This window comes from Chrysochloris asiatica, unplaced genomic scaffold, assembly GCF_000296735.1.
Source record: "Chrysochloris asiatica unplaced genomic scaffold, ChrAsi1.0 scaffold00046, whole genome shotgun sequence".
Lineage (NCBI taxonomy): Eukaryota > Metazoa > Chordata > Mammalia > Afrosoricida > Chrysochloridae > Chrysochloris > Chrysochloris asiatica.
The window spans coordinates 7,653,723-7,680,159 of NW_006408564.1; the positions used below are offsets into that span (position 1 = coordinate 7,653,723).

Sequence of the window (26,437 nt, forward strand, 5' to 3'; positions counted from 1 at the left end):
TATGCCTGCGTTGAATTGCTTGGGGCTCATCTCTTTTGCAATACCAACAAAATCTTACGTCTGAATCTATCACCTCTAATGCCACTGACCACCCTCCTTCACCCTGCTTGTTGAGTCCTCCCCTTTTATAAAGCACTCCCTACAGAAATCCTGGAGTCCCTGAATGGTATAAACAGTTCATGTTCTTGGCTGCTAACCAAAAGGTTATAAGCACCCAGACGCACTTGGAAGAAATGCTTGGCAACGTACTTCCAAAAAATTAGCCTCTGAAAACCCTATGAGCACAGTTCTACTCTGACACACATGAGGTCACCCTAAGTCAGAGCTGACAGGACAGCAGCTGGTAACTGGTAGAGAATGCCTGGGCTTCTTTCAGTTATATTATGAGAATTACCTGGTCCATCCAGGACAGGGATGACTTAGTTTAGAATGAAGTAGACTGGATGCTTACATGCAGGATTTATTTAACTGAGTCCAGACCTGATAAAAACAGAAGTATAAGAAAGGGGAAATCTAGTACATTGGCAGCTACTGAGTGGGCTGAAATGATCACATGAACTCCAGTCTCACCTAGGAAGGAGGAGATCCCCATAGGAATGAGACATTGGCTGATAAGTTTTGATGGATGAGTTTGGGTGGAAGCAAGCATCAGGAACTGGGAGCCTTGGGCACGGCAAAGGCAAATGCTATCAATTTTGCCTCTAGTGAATCCAGTGCTCATCTTGCTCACTGTGTGGACAAAGGCAAGTTCCAGGTTTGTGGGGTAGCATTAGGGAGGGCCTGTAGGCAGAGTACAGCCTTTGAAGTCACGTCCAGGTTCAAATCCTGCTTTGTCTAGTTTTACCAGCTAACCACCAGTCAATCTCTTCACCTCATCTCTAATGAGGGAATGACCATTCATATATTTATTGAGAACCGACTCCACAACACTTAACAATAACAACTATGGGGCAGGGGCATGTACTATATATACACTGTCTCCTCCAGGCTGTTGTGATCACGTTCAGTGGCTGAGCCAAGCATGTAGTGTTGTATGCATTCATTCAGTCTCCTGGGTAATCCCTAAGGCTAAAAGTTCTTGTTCTCCATCCTGCCCAACTCCTCTTCTTCCAAAAAGCCTGCCTGCCTTGGTTCGTTTCCCCTAAGCCTGCGCTTGGTGCTCCTTCTGTAGTCCCAGGACACCCCACACCTATCCTCTCTCCTCCCACATTAGACTGTTCCTCTAAAATCTTACAGACTTGGATTCTAGTTCTAATTGTATTAGGTGGTTGTGGAACGTAACCATTCAGTTTCCTCTTGTCAACAGGGGCCAAAGTCATGGTAATTGCTTACATAGGGCCTAGCTCAGGTACCCAACAGGTGCTTAATAAATAGGTGTAATTATTCAGACCTGGGTCTCTGCTGTATCCCTGCACCTAGCTTGGAGCCCTGAGGAGTACAAGAGAAGGTGCGTAATACGAAGATGTCTATGTGCTAATTCTTATCTTTATAGTAAAGGGGAATTGTCCTGGCATGGTACTGGACCACGAGGTCAGTACTTCAAAGCCACCAGCCACTCCTCGGAAACCCCTATAAAGGGTTCCAACTCATAATGACAGTAATAATCAACAATAAGGAGATAATCCTAGATTATCTGGGCAAGCCCAATGTGATCACATCTACTAACCAGTTGCCTTTCAGTTAAGGCCAACTCACAGTGACTCCATGCATGGTAGAATAGAATTGTGTTCCATAGGGTTTTCAGTGGCTCACTTTTGGCAATAGATCAGCAGGATTTTCTTCAGAGGTGTCTATAGGTGAACTAGAAACTCCAAACTTTTGGTTAACAGATGAGTGTACCTCCACAGGACTCCATGTAATCACAAGGTGTTTAAAAAGAGTTCTTGTAAGATGTGACTATGGAGACCAGAGAGACAGCAACAGGAGAAGGATTCGTGGGAGGCAGCTGGTTTTGAAGATGGAGGAAGGGGCCATAAGCTAAGGAATGCAGGTCACCTCTAGAAGGTAAGGAAACCGGTTTTACCATCAGGCCTCCAGAAAGGAATGCACTCAGCCAACATGATTTTAGCTCAGTAAGACCTGCGAGGGACTTCTAACCTAATGAATTGTAAGATAGTAAACTTGTGTTTATGTTATGTTTTAATTCACTGTTTATGGCAATGTGTTACAGCACCAACAGGAAACTAATACAGAAGGCAACCATTATTGCTAATTTCTACTATATATATATATATTAGTAATAGTATTTACTAATTCTACTATTACTATTAGTAATTAGTAGTTAAGGAGCTCTGGTAGCAAAGTGGTTACCAGACGAGCTGCTAACCCCAAGGTCAGCAGTTTGAAACTACAGCTGTTCCTCGAGAGAAAGATGAGGCTTCCTGCTCCCATAAAGATAGGGCTGCTGTGAGTCAGAACTGACCCCACAGCACATAGCTACCACTATTAGCAGTTACTGTTGACTTTTTTTTTTATCCTATTAGGCTATCTCCTCCAAGCTAGGGACAGTCTGTTTTATTAACCACTGGTTGATAGCCACTAAGGAGATGTCCTACCACATTGTTGTTAAGTGCTGTTGAGTCAGTTCTGACTCATAGTGACCTAGTATAGGGTTTCCAAGGAGCAGCTGGTGGGTTTGAATCACCAACTTGTGATTAGCAGTAGAATGCTTATCCTATGGCACCACACAGTAGGCATTCAATAAATGCTATTGAAAATATGGTAATTCATATGATTACAATCAATATGAATAAAAAACGTCTGTTTCTTTCATTGTGTCTCCCAGTGCCTAAAACATGGTGCTTGGCACTCACAAGAGCTGAATCAAAACCCTTATTGAATGTATAGGTGGACCACCGGCACTTCTGCGTGACCTACACCACGGTGCCCGCTCATTCTGTCCATACAAAGCAGACTGCCTTTCTCCTTAAGGAGCCTGATGACCCTTCCTCTGAGCGCGAAACAAGGGGTCTATGGACGACTTGGAGTTGGTCGCAGTGCCCACTATGGGCAGCAGGGGGCGAGCGCGGCCAGGGAACTCCGGGTCGAGGGTCGGATGGGGCGGGGCTTCGGGGGCGGGGAGGCTTTGCGCGCAGGCGCGAGGCCAGGCGCTTCGCGCGGTCAGAGGCGAGCAGCGGCAGAGCAGCCCTGACCGTGGCACCGGTAGCAGTGAGTTCGATCCCCGCTCCCGCTCCGAGTTTGGTTTGCGCTCCCCAACTCCTGGGCCTCCCGACACCAGCCCTTTGCAGTTCGTCGCGCCCTCTAACCGCCTCCCGCCGCCAGGATGCCGGTCACCGAGAAGGACCTGGCGGAGGACGCACCATGGAAGAAGATTCAGCAGAACACGTTCACGCGCTGGTGCAACGAGCACCTCAAGTGCGTGAACAAACGCATCGGGAATCTGCAGACCGACCTGAGCGACGGGCTACGGCTCATAGCGCTGCTGGAGGTGCTTAGCCAGAAGCACATGTACCGCAAGTACCATCAGCGGCCCACCTTCCGCCAGATGCAGCTCGAGAATGTGTCCGTGGCGCTCGAGTTCCTGGACCGTGAGAGCATCAAGCTCGTGTCCATTGGTGAGTGCCCTGGCCGGACTCAGGTCCCGACCCGATGTGCCATCTGGCCCCCACGCGTGCGCCCCTGCCGGAGGCTGGGGCTCCCGGGAGCGCTCCCCCACCACACCCAGCAGTCGGGCTGGGTGTGGGTGCAAAGGCGAGGGGAGTCGTCATCCAGGGATGGGTACAAAGTGGTCTGATGTCCCTTCTCCGATGCTATGCCCAGGGGTGGTACTTCGTGTTCTCTCTCCCGGCGGTGCGCCCAGACTGTGCGCCTCAGGTGGCTTGTGGGTTTCGGATGGGGCTGCCGGGGGAGAGGAGGGAATGTGGTATTTTTCTGTCCTTGGGGAACTCCTGAGGGAGTTGGGGAACTGGACACCCTTAGTCCCGATCATTGAGGGTGTAGGTCTAGTCAGATGCTCCCGGGAGAGTTCGTTCTGCTGCGCCCAGGCCCGTGCGGTAGGCGACTGTGGAATGGGCGTCGGCTCGGAGGCCATGCAGGGAGACCTGCGGAAGAACCGTTCTTTGCGCCTCCCAGTTTAGTGAAAATGGTACCCTTTCCCTCCGTCCCCGGTACGGGTGTGGGCCCTGAGATTGGAAGGAGAGCGTGGGGGTGTGCCCTTTCTGGCTCTCTCTGCTCGCAACTGGGCTCTGGCCCCGCGCAGCTTGGTAAGCCTTCTGTCCAAAGCTAAAGTTGTAGCTCTGAGAGATGGTAGTGAGATTACTACTGTGCGGAGCCCAGACTAGTGCCGGTTTGTGCTAACAGCCTTCACAATTAGTTCTGACCTTATACATCGTGCGGACTGGGGTGTCCTCAGACCCACTTTACAGATAAGGGTGGCCAGGGAGTTAACTGACTTGCCCAAGGTCGTCCATGTAGCAAGAGTTGAGCTGAGAATTAAAGGAAGTGGGTGACAACGAAAAGAAGGCTGTTTCTCATTCCTCTTGCCCCCTCCCCACATCACGGTTTTTCTGACTGGAGAGAGGTTTTGGTGTCTGAATTAATTTCCCCTCCACTGTGGAGGAAGAATGGGGGATGGTGGTGAGGTCTCCTTTATGCCCTGGGGCAGTTAGGGCCTTTCAGAACGAAGGCAAGGTTGATAAGAAAGTGGGCTGTGATGATGGGGACAAGGGGTATATAGTGTGTGTATATGTTCATGGCATGGGTGTGCAGAGTGTGTATGTGTATAGAGATTGTGTGTGCACGCACATTGTGCCGATATGCCCCCTCTTCATTCCTGGGCCTGGGGTCTCTTGATGAGAAAGTTACCTCAGTGACAGGAGAGGGAAGTAGGTGTGGCTGCTGGGACTTTCTTCAGCCCAAAAAGGGTTCCCTCTAGGCTGAGCCTCCTCTGGGCCTCACCTTCCCCCATTCACCTGTCCTTGCAGGTAGGGCCGCTTCCTGTTTCCAGAGCCCAGGTGACTGCCACCTGCCCTGCCTGGCTGGCCTCCTAGTAGGACTTCTCCACCCCACCCCCCACTCTCAAGGTGGCATCTCTGCAGAGGGGTGCTGTTGTCTTTCTTTTGTGGTCCCATCTCCTGTCCTGGGGAGGGTGAACCTCAGAATTCTCCGGGAATTCCTTCTTTTTCAAGAACCGCCCTCCTTCTGAGGAATCTTAAGGCCTGGCCAGGCTCAATGTAGATCCTTTCTTCTTTTGTTTTGAAAAATGTGTATTTATTTAATTAACGGAACAAAGAAACTTAAAGTAAACCAGGAGTATCCAAACATGACTTGAAAAAATTTTAAACATTTTTTTCTTAAAAAAAAAAAATGAGCCCCTAAACCCCCCACAGCACTAGAAAATCCCGGATTACCTAATTTCACCAACTATTTACAGAGGCACTAGCTTAAATTCACATTGTGTCTGAAGCTTGTAATACTCATTCTTGACTTTGTTTGGTCCCTTATATTTTTCTGCTTGGTTCTCATAATTTTCATTCCTGAACCCACCCAGGTCATGGTGTCTCCCATTGTCCTGACATTTCAGGGTCAGCCGTCCCTTCCCCCACCATAGCCCTGTGGGTTGTTGCATCTTCTTGTTGTGGACTTCTTCCCACTACTAGTTACATTGCTTTCTTTTAAAATTATTTCTTCAACCATATTCCCCAAAGTGGCATTCCTGGGTCAAAGAGTATAACCGTGTTTATGATTCCTGTCATTGTCCACCTGGCTGTTCTCCAGAAAGATCTCCCAGCAAACTGGTTTTCCAACTCTTACAGACCCAGAGAGAAACTTGCTAAATGCCAGAGCTCCCGCAGGGGTCATATTTGAGGCCTCTTCCTTCTACCCCTGGGGTGTTTTACGCAATGGCCATTCAAAAAGAAGTCATATCCTACTTAGACTAAGTTCATATATTCACTGCTTGTGTCACATTGTGCTGTGCTGACCACGGTAATGCTTCAATTTTGAGGCCCTCATGGTGCTGGGCACGGTGCTAAGTGTGTTCCCCATGGAATCTTCTTGGCACTCACTAGGGGCATATATTGCTTTTCCTGAGTCTCATCTCTGAATTGATCTGCTTTAGTAAGTCACAGGGAAGGTAGAAGGCCTTGGCCCAATTCCTGGCATGTGGTAAGTGTTCAGAAAATGGTGCTATTATGATTGTTAGTATTATTACCCCTATTCAAAGATGCTCTGGTAGCGTAGTGGTTACGAATCGGGCTGCGAACCTTAAGGTCAGCGGTTCGAAACTACCAGCCGCTCCGCGGGAGAAAGATGAGGCTTTCTACTCCCGTAAAGATTTACACCCTCGGAAACCCTGTACAGGGTCGCTATGGGTCAGACCCGACTCGATGGCACTTAACAACAACAACAACAACATTCAAAGATGGGGAAATTGAAGTTCACAGGAGTGAAGTAACTCACTCCTGTGGTCACCCAGCTAGTAAATGGTGACTAGAACCTAGGTCTTTCCAGCTGTTCAGCTTGAGTCTTTCCTAACCTACTTTCTGCATCAGAGAGATGAGTAACATACAGTTCCCTCCCCAGAAGGCCCCCGGAACATTGGATTTTGCGATGGTGGCTGGAAACCATTACTTGAAGTGTTTGGCCTTGGCCTGGTGATAAAGGGTTGTGATGAAGAGCTCATTAATTGGATGACTTATTGGGAGGTGAGGAGAGTAAATTTGCTTCTTGTATCGAGAGATATCTTTTGAGAAATGAGTACTTTGCCTTCATATTTTTTAGGGGAAGATTTTTTTTTTTTCTTTACCTAATACATGATACCTGACTCCATAATCAGAGAACGTATCATTGAGCAAACACGAGGTTTTGTGTACTCTGCATAAGCTCCCTAGATTACACATTGAGGGGATCATTAGAATCCTGTACAGGCCTTGAGATGTGAGATGGTCAGATAGTTGTCAGAGAATGGTGACTTTTCTGCCTAGAATTCATTGGAAAGCAACCTGGCTAGCTTCTCACTTTGTGTTTCTTAGTAGGCTTGCTCCCAAAGTTGGAGATTTTCTTATATTTTTGTTACATCCTGGGCAGTTCATAGTAAGGCCTCAGCATATTTAATTCTAGTTGATTGCCAAGAGCTGGCAGTTTTATTTACTTGTTTTCCCCCAAAACGTTTTAAAGGTGTGCGGCCCAGCCAACTTGGAGAAAATGGGGTCTCTCAGCCCAGAATGACAAGCAAAGCACCTAGAAGTTTGGGTTCTGTGTTTTGGTTTGTTCTTTAAAGAAAGGAATACTCTCCTTTTCAGAGGATGCGGTCTGACCCTAATGTTTACTTAGGTCACTTGTGCCAGGCCACTGCCCCAGAGCAGACCAGGCGCATGTTCCCTGGGGTGTTGGGTCACCTGGCAGAGTTTCCAGGGTGGTGGGTCACTACTCTGCTCAACTCCTTTTCCTTTTTGCCTCACCCCCTCCTAAATAAGGTACAAAGGGCTCTACCATTTTTTTCCTTTCTTTTTAAAAAATACAAGTTTATTTAATTAATGAAACAAAGAAACTTAAAGTAATCCAGGCATATCCAAACAGGACTTGAAATCTCTTTAATTTTTTTCTTAAAAATCAACAACAAAAAAGCCTGACATCACTAGAAATCGCTGCCTGTGTCTAACTCACTGTTTGTTGTTTTTGTTGAATGTGTGCATAGCAAGGCATACACCGGTTCCCCCGCTGCTACATGTACAATTCTTTGTTGTTGATTATATCCTTGGAAATGTACAATGATTCTCACTCTCCGTTTCTGAGTTGTTCTTCCCCCATGAGCTGAACTCACTACTCCTTGAGGTTCTTATCTAATCTTTGGAGTCGCTGTTGTTGCTTTGATCCCAGAAAGAGCTCTTAAAAGAACACAATACTCAAGACACATGTACTTTACTAGTTTAATTAAACACTTGTTTGGTTTTAAGAAGAGTTTAGGGGATATTTTTGGTTAAAGGTTTAAAAATTATCTCAGGGCAGTAATTTCTAGAAGGTTCATCCTCCCTCAGTGGCTCTTGTTGTTGTTAAGTGCGGTGAGTTCTTACTCATAGTGAGCCCTGTATAGGATTTCCAAGGAGCACCTAGTGGGTTTGAACTGCAGACCTTGCAGTTCAAACTGACTTTGCAGTGTAGTGCTTTCTCCTATAGCACCACACTGGGACTACCTTTTCTTTCTTGATTGTTAGCAAATGCCAGTATGCCCTCTGGGTAATGGAGTCTAGACCCAGAGTGTTTTTTTAAAAAATAGCAAAACCACATGCTTTGTAAGAATTACCAAGTTCTGGGCACATTAGTAAATCAAAAATTAATAAATGGGTAGCACATTAGTGTGAAAGGTGGCTTATATAGTGGTTAGGATTCTTGGTTCAAATCCCACTAGCTGTGTTGTTAAGTGATATCTAATTGGTTCCTACTCATAATGACCCTGTGTATAGGGTTTCTGAGGAGCATCTGATGGGTTTGAACCTCTAACCTTGTGGTTAGCAGTCCAGTGCGTATCCAACAGTGTCATATCAGGACCCTAACTAGCTCAGGAAACCTTAGTTTGCTTTCCTTAAAATGGAGATAACTACCCCCTTAAAAGGGTTTTGTAAAGATTAAACAAGTTACTACTGTTTAGTGTGCTTGGAATAGTTCATGGCACATCAGAAGTGCAATGTGAGTGTTTGCTATATAATAAGGCACTGTCCAATAACATTCTCAAAAGTCATGCTGCAGGGATTTGCACATTGGAAGGATATTTATAATCAGCGCCACTATGGGGAGACCAGAGTGGTAGGCTAATGTTGATTCTACTTGTTAAAATGTGGTTATGGACTGTCTGGAGGGTTTTGCCTGTGTGGAAGGGGATGACCCCGTATGTTATGGCTGCCTCCGGGGCCCATTCACACCAGCTTTGTTTCCGAACTGGACGGGAGATCTGGGCGGCTGGTCATTCCAACCTCCCACCCCGTTCAGGAATCTCTGGGCCAAATCGCTTCCAGATGGTGGCTGGGCCTCTGTGGCACTCCTCCAGAGCCAGCGTGCCAGTCAGCAGCCGCCTTCATTCCTGGAGAGGCTATGCTGAAGGAGGGCTTTGATTTTGAGCCAAATGATGTCTCCTGGGCACACCCACTGCAGGTCCTGCTCTGAGGCGGGTGTTCAGAAGTTAGCTGCTGGGCTAGCTGAAGGTGGCTGCTTTTGCTCCTTGGAGCTGCAGATGCTCAGACTTAGAGTCTTGAGGTCCTGCCTCCAGTGGCTCCATGGTTAAGGGTAACATGCCAACCCTTTCTCCATAACACATACTAGGCCATCCTGGATATACTACAGACCAGTGGCTCAGGGCATGGACCTAAAGCCAGGCTTCCTGAGGTCTAATGCCCACGCTGCCCCAGTAACTGCTATGCAACCTTGGTTCACTGCCATAACCTTTCTGAGCTTCAGTTTCCCATCTGTAAATAGAAGAAATGAGTAGTTCTTACCTCAGGGCTGCTAAGAGCATTAGCTGTGAATAGTTTATTGTAGAGCACAATGTTTAGCATTGTCATTATTAATATTAGTGTGCTTTGGAACCCAAGACTAGACGTTTATTTTGTCTTTCATCTAGTCTTCTAGCCAGTCCAGCTGCTTTTTGTAGTCCTATTAGGGTCGCTGGAGTCCTGATGTGGTGCTGTAGGATAAGCCCTGAATTGCTCATTACAAAGTCAGCAGCTCAAACCCACCAGCCCTGCCTCTGAAACGCTCCACAGGGTTGCTATGAGTTGGAACTGACTTGATGGCAGTGAACAACACCATTAGGGGTGCAGGAGACCTGGTGTGGGGCTGTCGGAAACATACTGGACTGCTAACTGTAAGGTCAGTGGTTCAAACCCACCAGTCGCTCCTCAGAAACCCTGTAAGGGATCGCTATGAGTTGAAACTGATGGCACTTCACAACAACAATAGTAGGGCCACTATGAGCCGGAATTGACTTGATGGCAGCGGCTTTGTTACTGTCACTTGTCATGGTAGCTATTCCTTGCTCCCTACCTGAAATTTCTGATGAAAATACCTCTTGAGATCTTTTTTGTCTTCCTTTTCTCGTTCAGCAAGAGCCACAGGAATAAAGAGACAGTTGTGGCCTCTGCTTGCCTAACATACAGCTCAGCAGGGGGAGAGACCAGCCTCTAGGGAGCATCAGCTCCAGCAAACCAAAACCCACTGCCGTGAGTCTCTTCCCACTCAGGCACGCTATAGGACAGAATACAACTGTAAATCTTTACTGGAGCAAGGCAGCCTCATTTTTCTCCTGTAGAGTGGCTGGTGGATTTGAATTGCTGACCTTGAAGTTAGCAGCCCAATGCTTAACCCAGTGTGCCACCCAGGCTCCCTGTCATATAGAGTGGGACTTCTCAAACCTTAGGGCATACACAAATCACCTGTTAAAAATGCAGCTCTGATTCAATAGGTCCTGACCTCACCCTGAGTAGCCCAGACCTAGATGATAAGCCCTTTGAAGGGGAGGAGCAACTACCCCCAGTCTGGAGCGGATAGTCGGGAGGACTCCCTGGAGGAAGGAGCCTTTATTAAGCTAAGATCTGAAGTTTAACTGGGAATTAGCCATATGAGCAGTCAGCTACCTAAGTGAGCACAGGAACACGAGAGTGTGTCAACCCTGAAGTCCTACAGGTGTATGGAAGCTAGTGAGAGAGCACTTGGGCCTCTTCAGTGCAAATATCGGAGGGGTAGTGGAGACAGGCAGGGCCTGGTTTGAGAAGGGTATTCTGAGGCAGAAGAATGCTGCCAGCTGAATGTCCTCAGTGAGCAATCCTTGGTTAGAGTTGGTGAACCCAACTGAAATGGATCAACTGTTTTGTTCCAGTTACTCATTACTCATATCAATAAAAAAGTTAATATGTCTCTTCTCTGTGTATGGGTATTTATTTATAACCTTTGCATATAGGCTTTAAATAAATTCATATATACAGAGGAGGGACATAGCAATTTTTTTAAAATTGATAGATAAACTGGAATAAACCAATTGATCCATTTCAGTTGGTAATCTGTATGCAAAGGGAAGTCCTGGTGTGGTGCTATAGAATAAGCATTGTGGTTCAAACTCACCAGCCGCTTTTCAGAAACCCTTTGTGGCTATTAAGTGTCATTGAGTCAGTTTAAGACTCATAGTGACCCTATATAGGATTTCCAAGGAGTGACTGGAGCTTGACCCACTGAGCTTGCGATTCAAATTGACTTTGCAGTCCAGCGCATTAACCCACAGCTCCACATCGGGACTCCCAGAAACCCTAATCAGGGTCACAATGAGTCAGAATCGACTCAGTAGCACTTAACAACAACAACATATACAAAGGAGCACTGGTGGTGGTGTGGGATCAACATCGGACTGCTAACCACAAGATCACTGGTTGAAACCCACCAGCTGCTCCTCAGGAAAAAGACAAGGCTGTCTGCTCCTGTAGGGTTGCTATGAGTTGGAATCGACGTGATGGCTGTGGGTTTTTATGCATATATTACTGTCAATCTGTATATTAAAAATAAAGTTTCATTTCCTTTTAGGTAACAGATTCCATGATAAGATCTGATTTTTCTTGTACTCTCATGGATTATTTTGTGCTCCTTTGGCATACACATTCCTGACTTTGGGACTCTTTGAGAACTTGAGTTTCTACATTGAGTTTTCTCTTTTTCCTCCATATTGCCAGTGTTATAGTTGAGTTTTCATCTTTGATTGTCCTTATTCAAGGAGCTAGATCTGCACTTATAACCCATGCCCCAGTAATAACTTCAACTAAATTAATAGATCCAATGGAAGGAGCCATTTCAATCTAAATAGGTGCTATTTCCTGCTGTTGTAATGATTAAAATGGCCTTCCAGGACATTCTACCAGAAGCAGTTTTATATTGCTGTTGTAAATCTAGTTATCCATTAAACATGCTCAATAATGATCGGATGGGCTCTGGTTATTCTATAATAAGTGACAGTACTTGATTCTACAGGGGTTTGAAGGTGGTCTTGTGGTTTTAAGGCACCTCATCTACTTTTCTTTTGAAACCGAGTTCATATACTCTAGGGAGAAAGCTTCTTTGGAAAGATGATTAGAAAATCAGTTGGTGATTTATGAAACAGTAGGTGAGAGTTGAAATACATGTTGTAAAGGATGGGACGACTGAGTGTTTTAATCATGTCAACTTAGAGTTAAGGTATTGTGAGGTTTTTTTTTGCAAGAAAAATACTGAGTTTTATGAAATTACTGTTTTTTTCCTAAGCATTGGCCTGAAATATGTTCACTTATTAAATTGTAAATGGTTGTCATAAAGCTTTTTACAAACTGTTCGGTTATAAAAACCAATTTGATGAGCTCTTTATGCCCATTTTTTAATTACAAAATTTACCAAAGAACGTCTGCTCTCACTGATCCCTTTTTGACTAGTCTCCATGCAGTGTTCTTGGCCAGCATTTTCCTGAACTATAAGTCAAGAAACAGTTTTGTTTTTTGCTTAGCCAGGACTGGCTATTAGACTGAGTTATTTTGACAGAGTGTCTGAATTTCTTTCCTTTTCCCCATCATCAAAACTTCACTGTTTAACAGCAGCACAGGTAGAAAGCTTCATAAGGAGTACATCTGTCTTGCAGATTCCTTGGAAATTCTCAATACCAAGAATGTATATGGATGATACTGGTTAGGTTCCGTTACCTAGTGTCATGATTTGGTCACACATAGCTGCATCCTTTAATGTCTAATATATGTATTTTTGCATGCCTACTGTATGCTTTTGCTTGCTAACTGAGTGCCTTGCCTTTATTAGTTATAATCATCATTACAACCCAGGAAAGTGAGTTGGCTTGATGTTCATTTCCATTTCACAGATGAAGAAGTTGAGGTTCACATCTGCCTAACTCCAAAGACAAGTAAAGTAAGATGTGTAACAGTGAAACCTGTGAGAGCCGGAATTCAATGGGACTGCCTTGATTTAAGTTTTCTATCTTTGACAGGGTGCCTGTTAGCACTTTTGTTTTGCTCTCTATTAGTAGAAAATATTTGTATTTTCTGTTGCTGACAGTTTCTGCCTTACACAGGTTCTGGCTGTCACAGGTTTTGCTGTGTATTGTAGTGAGAAGATGTGGGATAGATTTAGTCTTTTCCCTTTTTGTTTTGCTTGGAAACTTACTCATGTAAGTTTGTTGATTAATGTGAAATTCAAATTTCTTTTTATAAAACAGAACAGAACTTTTTGTGTGTGTGTGCATTTTACCTTCTTGAACCCTTTTCCAGCTCCTTGGAATTCTGATTATGGCCCTCTCTCTGGAGACAGGTCTCTAATTCTTTCCTGGCCTTTGTTTGGTTTCCAGGCATAGTGATGTTACTACAAACCCAGGTGGTAGGGACCAACCAGAGGTTGCTTTTGGGGGAGTTAGGCAGGGCTGTCTTGGTGAGGCCTGGCAAGCAGAGACCAGAAGGAGGTGCCCTGGAATTCCTTCTGGTTGCAGTTTGCAGGGCTCATGGCGCCCATGTCAGGATAGGAGTCGGGTGCGGAGGTTTATGTTGCGATCCAGCTACACTGGGAGATCTTTGCTGACCGCAGCCATTGGCACAGCTGTGCTCTGTCAGAAATGACCTCAGTCACATCTTCTCCTTCTGCTACCTTTAAACATTAACTGGTGGGAGGATGTGTTGGTCTGTGTTTGTGAACTGATCAACTCAACTTTTATCAGTCTGGAGGCCCTGGCACAAGTGGGCAGGCTGCTTACAATCCAAACAAGCAGCTTGTCACTAATCTTCCAAGGAGCCTTGTGGGCAGCTCTCCTGCTGTTCTCCACTGTGGGCAGCTGTGCACCAAAGCTGAACTGCTGCTCCCCAGGGCATTCTCAGCAGCTCTCCCTGTGAGAGAGAAAGCCGGTCTGTCTGGCTGATCCAAACTCAGCCTCCCCAGAAATCTCCTGGCTGGCTTGTTGAAAGGTCTGGGCGTTACCAGCACACTCCAGCTCCCTCTTCCTCTCTGTAGGTCCTTTATGCTGGCATGAATTCCTTTTCTCATGGAGATCTGAAAGCTTCTTTGACTAAATGGGTCACCTTTCTGGGTATTTTCATAAGGCCGGTCAGCTTTGGCCATGCCAGGCGACTTTTCTGGAATTTCCTTTCAGATATAAAGGGAACCAAAGAGGTTGGAATTATTTGGAACACTGGGTGGAATTTTGGCTTTAGAGCTATAGGGAAATGGGTGGGGCTTTGTGGCAAGGGCTATGTAAATTTGCTGTGGCCCATAAACTCAGATTTTAAGATTAAAAAAGACAAGCAACAGTTGGCATTTCTTCCACAGTCAGGAATGGTGTTAGTTTCTGGTGTTTGTAACTGAGGGAGAGGCTGGCCTCCCTTGGGGGCTGGTGTATGCCCTGTGGGCCCCCTCCCCGTTAAACCACCTGATGGTATAAACAATTCATACATTTGGCTGCTAATCAACAAGTTGGAGGTTCTCATCCAGAGATGCCTTGGGAAAAGGCCATTGAAACCCCTGTGAGGTACAGTCCTACTCTGACACAAATGGGGTCACCTCAAAAAATAAACTACACACACTACTTGTATGAAACACTCTTGTTTCTCTGCACCCTCTGATTCCTGGAAAAAAAGACTTCCACATTCCACTGTCTGGGGTGCACCCAGCTGCCAGAGAACAAAGTGATTGTGCCTTAGGTGAAGTAGAGCCGGACCGGAGCTGGAAGACCAGATCCTTTCCCTCAAGTGCTAAGGACTTTGGACTGACACCCGACAAGTTAGGCATTTGTGACTTGGAGATTCTGTTAGATGAACAGAGTCCTGGGTTTCATTTACAAAATTCTTGGTCAGAAGAGGACCCTCCTCAGTGGAATGTCCTGCCATTGGGGGCAAGACCCAGAAAATATTCTGAGTGGGAGAGCCCCTGGTGAATGTTGGCATGCAAGCACAATGGGCAGTGACTGGCACATTCCTTATCTCCACTAAAGGAGGTGAGCTGGCACTTGGGGAATGCCTGTTCTGTGAGGGAGTTCTTTACAGGAAGTGATCCAAGTGTAATCTTACACGTGTCCTACAGTGAGTTCTTTTTACCATAAGTGTCTCACCTCTTCTTGTTTTTTGGTTCTCTTGTTTGATATCCTTGGATATCAATACCTGAGGTTGCAGGACACTAGGCTGTGCCCTGAAAACCCATGGCTCCCTTGCCTCAATCCTGTTTTGTTTTATAGTTTACTGTGTGATGTTGGTCTCCTAAATCACCAGTCTTCCTCTCCCATGGAATTGCAAGTGCACTAGGCACAGGATTATGTCTCCTATTCACTTCTCTGTCTCGGAGCTCATTAGCCTGGACAGGTTGAGTAAGAAGTCTGGTCCATTGATTCCTTTGCAAAGGATCTGCTTTCACAAAATGCAAAATAATAGTTTGCAATCTGTAAACCTGAATTCACCAGCTGTTCTGCAGAAGAAAGATATGATGGTCTGCTTCCATATAGATTTAGTCATGGAAACCCTGTGGGGGCAGTTCTACTCCATCCTCTATGATCGCTATGAGTTGGAATAGGTTTGGTTTGGATTTTGGAACTCTGGTACTGAATTTAAAGAACTTAGCACTTCATTTCTCTTCTCTCTCTGTACATCTGTGGTTTGCTTCCATTATTAGAGAGCAAAGTCTTTTCAAAGTTGGCATGTGAGGCTCTATATGGACATAGTAGGAAGCCCCTGAGAATAATCGTAGTAATAGTTTGTAATAATAAGGAACATATACATGTTGTTGTTGTGAAGTGCTGTCGAGTCGATTCCGACCCATAGCGACCCTGTATAGGGTTTCTGAGGAGCAGCTGGTGAGCTTGAACTGCTGACCTTGCAGTTCAAACGACTTTGCAGTCTGGCGCATTAACCTACAGCACCACACCAGGACTCCACTTGCTTTGTAATAAGAGCTAAATGAAACCTCAGTAGAATTCTGAGATGTGCTATTGCTATAATCCCCTATATACAAAATGGAGCCGCACCAAGGCTTGGCCAGCCAGTAAGTCACAGGTTGTGACTCAAAGTTCCCATTTGAGCTTTTAATCCTCCTGTTCTATTTCTTTCCTAAAGTAAAGTCATTGTCTTCCAAATTTACTTTGAATGTGGGCTCTTTCTTTTAAATTTAAAAACTTACACTTGTAATTCTTACTCTTTGCAAAGAAAAAAAGCAAAAATACAGAAAAATCTAATAAGAGCACACATCCCTACAAAGATTCTTAATGAATCTTTTTTTACTTGGAGGAAGTTTGCTCACCACTGCCCTTTGATTGGAATTGGAAAGAGGAGCTGCTGATTCTGGGGTAGGGGGGTGGAGGTGGAGAGACTGTGGACTGGAAACGTTTTTGGGAAAGAATTTCATCCTTGAGTTATTGCTGAGCTTTTGGCCAGCACTAAAATCAGAGACCTTATTGAGTCTCATTATGGTTTGCAAGTCTCCCTTGGACCAGAAATATGTTTTGGCCAACCACATAGTGGGGATGTTCCCACCACTTTCTGTCTCTTAACAGTTATAAGGACCACCTTTTATTGGAACTGCCAAGGTCCCAACTCCTAGTAATAGTTATCATGTTGTGACCTTGTGCTGTGGTCATCCCAGCACAGAAACTCATTTAACTTTTTTTTTCTTAAATTGTGGTGAATGTATACCTAAAGTCCTTGGGTGTCACAAATGGTTAAATGCATTTGACTGTGGACTAAAAGGTTGCTGGCTCAGTCTACCCAACCTTCATGGCTCCTGAAAATCTAGATTCTATGAGCATTTGAAATTTCATTCTGCCAATTCTCGTTTTAATCAGGATTCTTAGGTAGAATCTTAGATCATAATATTGTGGAATGGTAGTGGGGCACCATCTAGATCTTTTGGTCTCATGGCTAGAAAATACAGGGCCAGGCTGTTGGGACTTTGAACAATGGATTATCTAATAGGATCTCTGGTGTTGTAGTGTATGATTACACATTGGACTGCTAATCACATGGTCTGTAGTTCGAATCCATTAGCTGCTCCAGGAGAGAAAGATGAGACTATTCTGCTCCCATAAAGATTTACAGCCTCAGAAATCCTATTCAGGGTCATTATGAGTCAGAACCAATTCAGCAACACACCACAACAATAACAATATAATAGCAAAAACAGCAAAAATAAATAAATGGGACCTCATAAAAATTAAAAGCTTGGGAATTTTGAAATCTGAAAACCATACACAGCTGTAAAGTCTTCGTGGCATTAATGTTTTTGGGCACTGACTTTTTTTTTTGAGACCATTTACCAGCATCCCTCTCTATGAGGGCAAAGGAGATGGACTAGAAGAAACCACTTAGGGATGCAGATTGAGCCACTTTCTGAGTGTACATAAGCGAATGGTCAGATGTACCCTGCCTCTTACTAGCCTGGAGATTGGGGAAGGTTGTTCCATCTCTCTGAGGTTTATTGTTCTCGGCTGTTAGTAGTATCCTCGCCTGGTGTTATTGAACATTGACTCTTGGCATTTGGCCTGGCCCTTGGTAGATGCCAAGTGTTGTTTTAGACTGTATACATTAGAGGAGCAAAATCAGAAAACATGTATGTATGGTGTCCTGGTGGCTCTGTAGGATAAGCACTGTGCTACTGTCTGAAAGGTTGGCGGTTCAAACCCATTAGCCACTCCATTGTTGTTGTTGTTGTTATGTGCCGTGGAGTCGGAACCGACTCATAGCGACCCTGTACAGGGTTTCCGAGGGTGTAAATCTTTACGGGAGTAGAAAGCCTCATCTTTCTCCCGCGGAGCAGCTGGTAGTTTCGAACTGCTGACCTTGCGGTTCACAGCCCGAGTCGTAACCACTACACTACCAGAGCTCCTTCACCCTATATAGGGTTGTTATGAGTCAGAACCACCTACACAGCACCTGGTATGGCAGTGTGGGCTAATGTGCTTAACTGCAAGGTTGGCTTAAACCTCAGTGTCATAGGTTCAAGCTCACCAGTCGCTCCTCAGAAACCCTATACTGGGTCGCTATGAGTCGGAATCGACTCGATGGTACTTAATAGCATTGATACATAAAACTTTGTATATGAGAGAGCACAGTGGCTCCATACGATAAGGACTGAACTGCAAACCACAAGGTCCATGGTTCGAGCCCACCAGCCACTCTTTGGGAGAAAGATGAGGCCTTCTGCTCCCACGTAGATTTAAAGTTTCTGAAACCCTATACAGGGTCGCCATGAGTCAGAACTGACTTGACAACATTTAGCAAAAACAACTATATATGTATGTTGTTGTTGTGAAGTGCCGTCTAGTCGGTTCCGACTCATAGCGACCCTGCATAGGGTTTCCGAGGAGCCGCTAGTGAGGTTGAACTGCTGACGTTGCAGTTCAAATGGTTTTGCAGTCAGGTGCATTAACCTACAGCACCACACCAGGACACACTCTCTTTCTCTCTCTCTGTGTATATATATATATATATATATATATATAAAGTTGTGGGAAAATTCCAGTATCTTTTAATTCCATTTTCCATGAACATTTTCATGCCCCTTCATATATACAGAGATTTATTTCAAGGAAATGGCTCATGCTATTGTGGAGACTGGCTAGATAGAGGCTTCTCTGGACACAGGGACTGATACACCCTCAAACTGGTAGGTCAGCTGACTGGCTCTCCCATCCTAAGAACTGGAGGTCAGAGGATGATGGGTCAGATGAAGGGTTCAGAGTGAGTGAGCGAGCTTTTCCAGAACAATCGGCATACTTCGGAGATATTGCAGGTTGTTTCAGACTACCGTAGTACAGTCAATATCACAGTATGAATCACAGAAATTTGCTGTTTCCCAGTGCATATGAAAGTTATGTTGGCATTATACTGTAGTCTATTAAATATGCAATAACATTATGAAAAGTTTGAAGTATTGAAGGAATTACCAACATGTGACATAGACAAGATGTGAGCACATGCTGTTGGAAAAATCACTGCTTGATGCAAGATTGTCACAAACCTTAGATTTGTGAAAACAAAGCTACACAATACCCCCCACACACACACACACACACACTCACCCACCACCACTAAGTTAATCTGTGAAATGCATTTAAGGTATGTAAGGAGCTCTGGTAGCGTGGTGGTTACGAATCGGCCTGCGAACTTTAAGGTCAGCGGTTTGAAACTACCAGTCGCTCCACGGGAGAAAGATGAGGCTTTCTACTCCCGTAAAGATTTACACCCTCGGAAACCCTGTACAGGGTCGCTATGGGTCGGAACCGACTCGACGGCACTTAACAACAACAACATATTGGATGAAGGCCACGCCCCCAAGGAAATGCCCTTTTCAGCTGATGGGCTGCTCACATCAGATCCCAAAATGAAGAGTGATTATATATCTGCCAAACCACTGAGAGTCATGCCTTAGCCAAGCTGACACATAACCTCACTGTCATACCTGTGAACTTTCATCATTGGTCACTTCTCTCCCCATTCGCCCATCTTCCTTTCCCGACTCCACCCCCTTTTCTTCCTTTTTCTCCTTCCCCCACCTGTTGTGGCCCCCTCAAACTAGAGGAGGAAGTGGTCTAATTATCTAGGAAAGGGGTGAAATGGTTGGGATTATGCCCAGAAATTGGCCAAAGATGCCTGATACCTAATGAATTGTTTTTAGACGAGGTGACCTGGGTTTTTGGGTTAACTTTTAGGTAGGCACCGTCAACCAGAGACTCCTGGTCTTCTGACCATGTTTCTTTTAAGGGTAGAATACAGCTGCCAATTGTTCTTGATGTCTTTCCACACTTCGTCCTGTTTGGATAATGGATGTCTTTTATAAAACTAATTTCTTTGCCTCTTTATTTCTTTTTTGTCTGTTGACATGCCTGTCCTTCCCATTTCTCGTTGTTGGATTTTGCAGACCACCTTCTGGAAAGATGCTTTCATGGAAGGTGGCTAGAAGGTCCCAATGAAGTCTTCACTCATGGGTCTGAGTCTTGGCGCTGCCCTTTTATAACTAGGTGATCATGGGCAAATCACTCCCCGCCCCAGAATCCTGTTTACAGTGGTGTGTACAGTGGTGATAAAGTGGTGTGTACAGTGGTGATAAAGATACAATGTTCTGCCTTACAAGGCAGAAAAGAGAATATACCTCTACAGCCCTTAGTTAGCATTGTGCCCGAAACATAAATGACAACTATGGCTACTGCTTAGTATCATCAGTGTTAGTACGAAGAGGTCTCACACCTCCCTGCTGATGCCATAGGAGTGGCTCTTGCTTCTCTTGTCAGGGCTTAGTGGAGAAGGAAGACAGATGCTAGAGAGACAGGCGTTTTCCAGTCAATGCTGGGCGTGAGGCTGGGCTGACTGCCTCTTGCACTTTCCATCTGGAGCAGAGTGGGGTGTACCAGCCCGCTGCCACCTCCCAGGAGCCTGACTCATCCCTACCTTGGCCTTGGGGACCTCTTTCCTTTCTAGTCCTGGCCTTTAGATACCTGGGATCATTGTGGGATGGCTTGCATCACCTGCTAGGATTTTTGCTACCACGTGTATAGCCTGAAAACCAGTATTGTCCGATCTCATGTCACGGAGTTGGCACAGTGTTTTTACAGTAGTGTTTGGAAACTGGGCTCCTGGGTGGACACCGTGCACAAACAGCATCAAGGCAGCTGGGCTGGAGTGTCTGCAAGAAGCTGGCAGGGTCAGATTCTGTGGTTCTCAAAACCAGAAAGGATGTGGGTGGCTGAAGGGCACCAGTCTCAGCTCTTTTCAGGGGCATGTGGGCTTTGCCCAGCCAGGCTGAAGGACCTGTCTGTGTCTTGTGTAAACCACTTGATTGCCTCCATTATCCCTTGAGCAAAAAACTGCCTGTGCTTTCTGGTGGCTGGGCCAGGTTTCTGACATTACATGGTTAGGTTGTTGTTTTGCAGAACATCCAGTATCTCTCTCCAAGGTAAGTACGTATGCATTTGTGGGGGTTTTACTTGAGTGAGTGACTAATGTGGATCTTTACATTTTAACTACTGGAAGAAATCAGTCAGTCTAGTTACTGTTTCCTAGTGACGCCAAAAATGCAAGCACTTGCCCAATGTCTTTTGTTTCTCCAGCCATTAAAATTGACCTTCAGTTAGACCTTATCAGTAAGATCTGCAGGTATTAACCATTCTCCTTCCGAAGCCCAGTTACTAGTCTGAGAAGCCCTAGGCCCCCAGAGTAGGCTGTAAGTCCAGGGACAGAATCTTAGTCCTGGCCCTGCTGCTACCGTCACTGGAGCATTGGAAAGGCCTATGACCCTCTCTGAACCTCTTTTCCCATCTGCAAAATGGGAGAATGATCCTGGAACTATCTTTACTGTTTTTGCCTATCCCACGGCTGTCTTTATTTTTCCCATAACATTTTTCTCCCTACAGTTGACTCACTTTTAAAACAAATGAATTTAAAAAAGGAGACTCTGTGTCACTCTCATAATGGAAAAACGGTGTCACTAGGTAAATCAAAGGTAACCATAAATAAATCCAAACCAGTGCTTTTAAATCCCAATGGACACTGTTGGCTGCACATAGCTCTGAAGCTTGTTCTCTTTTGGTTAAAAGACAAAATTAGCAAGAGATAGAGAGGTGACCAGGGCAGCCTTTCTCTGCAACCTACTGGAAAGGATTGAAAAAGTTGACTCTACGAGACTGATGGGAGTCCTGGTATGGCGCTGTGGGTTAATGTAATAGACCGCAAAGCCATTTGAACTACAAGGTTGACAGTTCAGGCTCACCAGCTACTCCTCGGAAACCCTCTACAGGGTTGCTATGGGTTGGAACTGAGTTCAGTAGCTCTTCACAACACAACAGCAATGGGACTGGTAGGGTCTTACCAATAGCTCTGAGCACTAATGTGTAGATGCTTTGTTCAAGGAATACTTACAGCCCTCTACTATGTTCCAGAGCTGTACTTGTTGTTATGTGCGGTGGAGTCTGTTCCGACTCATAGCAACCCTCTACAGGGTTTCTGAGGCTGTAAATCTTTACGGGAGCAGAAAGCCTCATCTTTCTCCCGCGGAACAGCTGGTAGTTTCTAACTGCTGACCTTGCAGTTCGCAGCCTGATTCGTAACTACTACGCTACCAGAGCTCTTTAGAGCTGTACTAGGAGCAGGAATATGGAAGGAATTGAGACATGGTCCCTGACCTTGGGGAACTCACAGTCTAATGGGGGAGAGTTAGCCTAGGAGGTGGATTGTATGAACATGATCGGACTAAGATGTATCATGAGAGTTATTAGCAAACTAATTTAATTTATTTGAGTTTTCTGTGAGATGTCCCATATATTTAGAGTCCTGAGTAATTCTAAAGGAATTCTGGAAATGAAAGATGATTCACTGCTGTTCTTTTGATATTAAGATAAGGATCCATCTTAACCCAAACATATTCTTTGCAATACCATTAAAAAAAAAAAAAAAAAAAAAAAAATCAGATTGACATGTGTTACAGTTTTTGCAAAGCAAGATTTGCACCAAGATTGGGACTTTGATGTTCCTCACAGGCTTAGTCTCCAGGAATGAATGGTGGTTTTGAGCAGCGGGATGTGAGACTAAGTCTGATCTCCTAACCTAGGGCTTCACTTCGTTTTAAAAATACACCATTGTCATTAACAATGCGAGTAAGCAGTCACCAGTTGCCTTTGAGCCACTTCTGACTCACAGTGACCCCCAGTGTATCAGAATAGAACAGATCTGGAAACAGATTGTCAGGCCTGCCTTGTGAGGCACCTCTAGGGATGGGGCTCGAACAGCTGACCTTTCAGATCGTAGTCAAACATGTAACCATTTATCGTATCCAGGGAATCTTAAGGAGGGCTGGTGGCACTGTAGGCCAAGTATTGGTCTTCTAACCACAAGGTCGGCATTTCTAACCCAGCAGCATCTCCGTGGGAGAAAGATGAGGCCTCCTGATCCATCAAGATTTACAGCCTTGGAAACCCTATACAAGGTCACTGTGAGGCAGAACTGACTTGATGGCACCTAACAACACACCAGGGACTGTTAAAAAATTTAGTGCAGGACAATAAAAATGAATAAATTAGAGCTCTGCTAAATGTTGCTTCTTCAGGAAGCAGAGCCTGAGATAAGGCCCTGTACCCAAGTAACAAAAAGTCCCCACAAAGCCATCAAAAACCTAAACCTATTGCCATAGAGTCGGTTTTGACTCACAGCAACCCTTTATTAGGATTTCTAAGACCTTTATGGAATCAGATAGCCTCATTTATCACCTGCACAGCAGCGGATGGGTTTGAACCACTGACCTTGCAGCCCAAGATCTAACCTCACCCAAGTGAAAGTTTTTTTTTTTTTTGGAAGTAATTCCAGGCAGCAGAGACAGGGAAGGAGGAGAACCCAAAATTAGAGTCACTGCTCCATGCAGCTGGGCTTCAGCTCCCCTGGGACCTTCAGAGAAGTGTCCAGAATCCTCCAGAATCACCCACCTGGAGTGGGATAGCAGACTGAGATCCGCCAGCTCCTGTTCCCCAGTGCTCATTCCTTTAAAATTTCAGGAGGGGAGCCTGTGTGGGCTCTGCCATGGTGAAGGTCTGGGGGCAAAAAGAGGACAAAAGACATGTATGTCCCAGGGAGGTGATCTGAGTTGGCACTGAGCCATCCATTATAGCTGCACCTGGAATCACAGGTGGGCCAAGGGGTAGACACAGGCACCAAAGGCTTCTCCCAGCAAGTCTATCAACTCGGATCAATTTTACCAACAGCCTTGAGCTGAGAAAGCAAATTGCAGAGGGATACACCATGACACAGTGTATGTGGAGTTTCACATACGTAATCCAACATCCACGGGGATGACCATCCCTAAACTTTTGTGGGATTCACCTAAGTAGGGGAGGAGGGCCCAGCTGCATTGAAGGATGCACACTTGCTTTTGGCTCTTTGTAATCTTTCATTTCCTTAATTACATAGTGGTTACTCTGCATTATTTCTCTTTTTTGTGTATATCAGAAATATCTCCTTAAAAACTTACATCATCATAACATTATAAATCTTGGTGTGACACTGTAGGATAGGCACTATGCTGCTAACCGCAGGGTTGGTGGTTCAAACCCACACGTCACTCCTTGGAAACCCTCTACATGGTCGCTAGGATGACATTTAACATATAACAATGGTGTTATAAAAACGGAGCCCTGATGGTGTAGTGGTTAAGCACTTGACTGCTAACCAAAAGGCTGGCATTTCAAACCCACTCAGTGATTTCATGAGAGAAAAAACCTAGTGATCTGCTCTTGGGGCAGTTCTCTGTCACACAGAGTTAATATGAGTTGGAATTTACTCAATAGTGCCTAACAGTGATACAGCAACACTGTTATTAAGAGTCCATTGTTTTATTGCAGGTACAGTACATTACAGAGCTTGACCAAGGGAAGGGAAAAAGAACCGTAGTTTTCTGACTTTCTTTGTTTTGAAAGATAAGCCTGGGCCCAGCTTGTAAGAAAGAAAACAGATTGTCCTCAAGATATCAGTCTGATAATAAGACAAGCAGGAGACCCCCATCCTGCTCCACCCCCCCCACCACAGTATGTGTTGAAACTCCTGAGTTAATAACTTTAGAATGTGAATATCCTATCATTGCTTGTGAACAAAGCAACCTTGAGGTTTTCAAAGCTTTGCCTAGGGGACCTTCCAGTCAGTAGCTTTTTATGTAAGTGGAGGACATATTTTTCAAGGAAGTATTTCTATGGATTGTTGAAACATCTGCATTGCCCTGTGTTGTTGTTGTTAAGTGCCTTGGAGTCAGTTCTGACTCATAGTGTGACCTTGTATAGTATTTCCGTGGAGCAAGCTGGTGGGTTTGAACGCTGACCTTGTTGCTCAAAATGATGGTGCTGTCCAGTGCTTATCTACAGTGCCATTGTTTCTAAAAGTGGGTAGAAGTACAGCGTGGGGAATGGTTCAAGGGTGAAATGAGTGTCATGACTTGCATTTTAAAATCACCTTTTAGTTGTGGTCAAACTCAAGATGGTTTCAAGGTGATGGGTTTTGGTCTTGTGTCCCAAGTACCTGCTTACTTGAGCTCAGAAGTAGGTGTTTCTTTTTGTTTTGTTTTTTACCCTCATCCGTTTGAAAAAAAAATTCTTTTTTTTGATTAAAATGTTACTGCTGTTTGTGGTTAAGTGCCATTGAGTCAATTCCTTGTTTGTATAGGGTTTCCAAGAAGCGTCTGGAGCGGTTAGCATTCCAGTGCTTATCCTAAGCACCACACCCAGACTCATCAAAACATGTTCTGAATGAACAATTTCTATATATTTTGCTCAGTGACAATAGTTAACTTTTCACATTGTATCAACATTTTCATGATTTAGACTCCCTGCCCCCTGCACTTCTCATCTATGCCTTAGAGTTACTGTTGACCGTTTGGTCTCATTCGTTGTTGCTTTTAAGTGCCATCGAGTCGGTTCCAACATTTTATATATGTTTGTGGAAGCAGAAAGCTTCATCTTTGTCCTGAGGAGCAGCTGGTGGGCTCGAACTGCTGACCTTGTGTTTTCACTAACCAGTGTTATCCTACAGAGCCACTATATTCCCCTTGGTCTCATATAGATACTTTAAAGAAATGATTTATTTTATGTAACTTTTTGTTGTGAGTTTAGTGAAGGTTACAGAGTAGATCATCCATTTTACATTCAACAAATCACAGACTTTGTTTCATCTCAATGATGGCAGTACTGTTAGTATAGCGTCACATCCCACTTTTCTCCCTGTGTCTTGTTTCCATTCCTCCTCCTTTCTCAACTCTTCTGAACTTTGTTCCTGGACAAATGCTGCCCTTTTGATCTCGACTGGTTGACCGTCGTAGGGAATTTTTCTCGCACAGCAGCACACACACCCATTCAACAAGTTCCACATGCACATCTCAGCTCTTCAAGTTGTGCATGTAGAACATTCCTCCCCTATTAACATAAATTCACTGTCTTGTAGGCTTCCCATCTTAAATAAACACAGTGCTCCAGGCAGACATCTTTACTACTTAAGCTAAAGTAGTACTTGGTTTTAAGAAGACTTCAGAGGATATTTTTGGTTTAAGGTTTAAAGGCGATCTCAGGGCAATTGTTTCAGAGGTTCATTATCCAGCTTTCATGACTCCAGAAAGTCTGGATTCCATGAGAATATAAAGTTCTCATCTCTGTTTTCTTCCTTTTGATCTGGATTCTTCTATAGAATCTTTTATTTAAATGGTAGTCAGGTACCATTTTGTTCTAATGGAGAAGTAGGCCATTATGGAGGCAATTAGGTACAAATCCCATTTCTTCCTCCTTTTCCTTACTCTCCTCTTTCTTTTGTTCCAGCAGAATGGAGATCAGCTGTTGTGTCTTGGATAGTGGCTTGCAGCCATTTAAGACCACAATCATTACACAAAAAGAACTAGGAGGTAGAGCAGAAGCTAAACATGGTATGGGACCAGGTGGAGCCCTGGTGTGGTGTTGAAGAACAATGTCAGTTTGAATAATGTC

At 44.8% G+C, this 26,437-nt stretch overlaps 1 protein-coding gene across 4 annotated transcripts in view; it reads left to right on the forward strand.

Annotated features, from left to right (window-relative positions):
* Nucleotides 1-3,116: 3,116 nt before the first annotated feature.
* Nucleotides 3,117-26,437, forward strand: part of FLNB (filamin B, beta) — a 182,052-nt gene continuing 158,731 nt past the window's right edge. For all 4 annotated transcript variants that reach the window (XM_006862076.1, XM_006862075.1, XM_006862077.1 and 1 more), the window contains exon 1: nucleotides 3,117-3,575. In XM_006862076.1, the coding sequence (XP_006862138.1) occupies nucleotides 3,284-3,575 (292 nt within the window). In that variant the 5' untranslated portion in view covers nucleotides 3,117-3,283. The remainder of the gene's footprint in view (nucleotides 3,576-26,437) is intronic.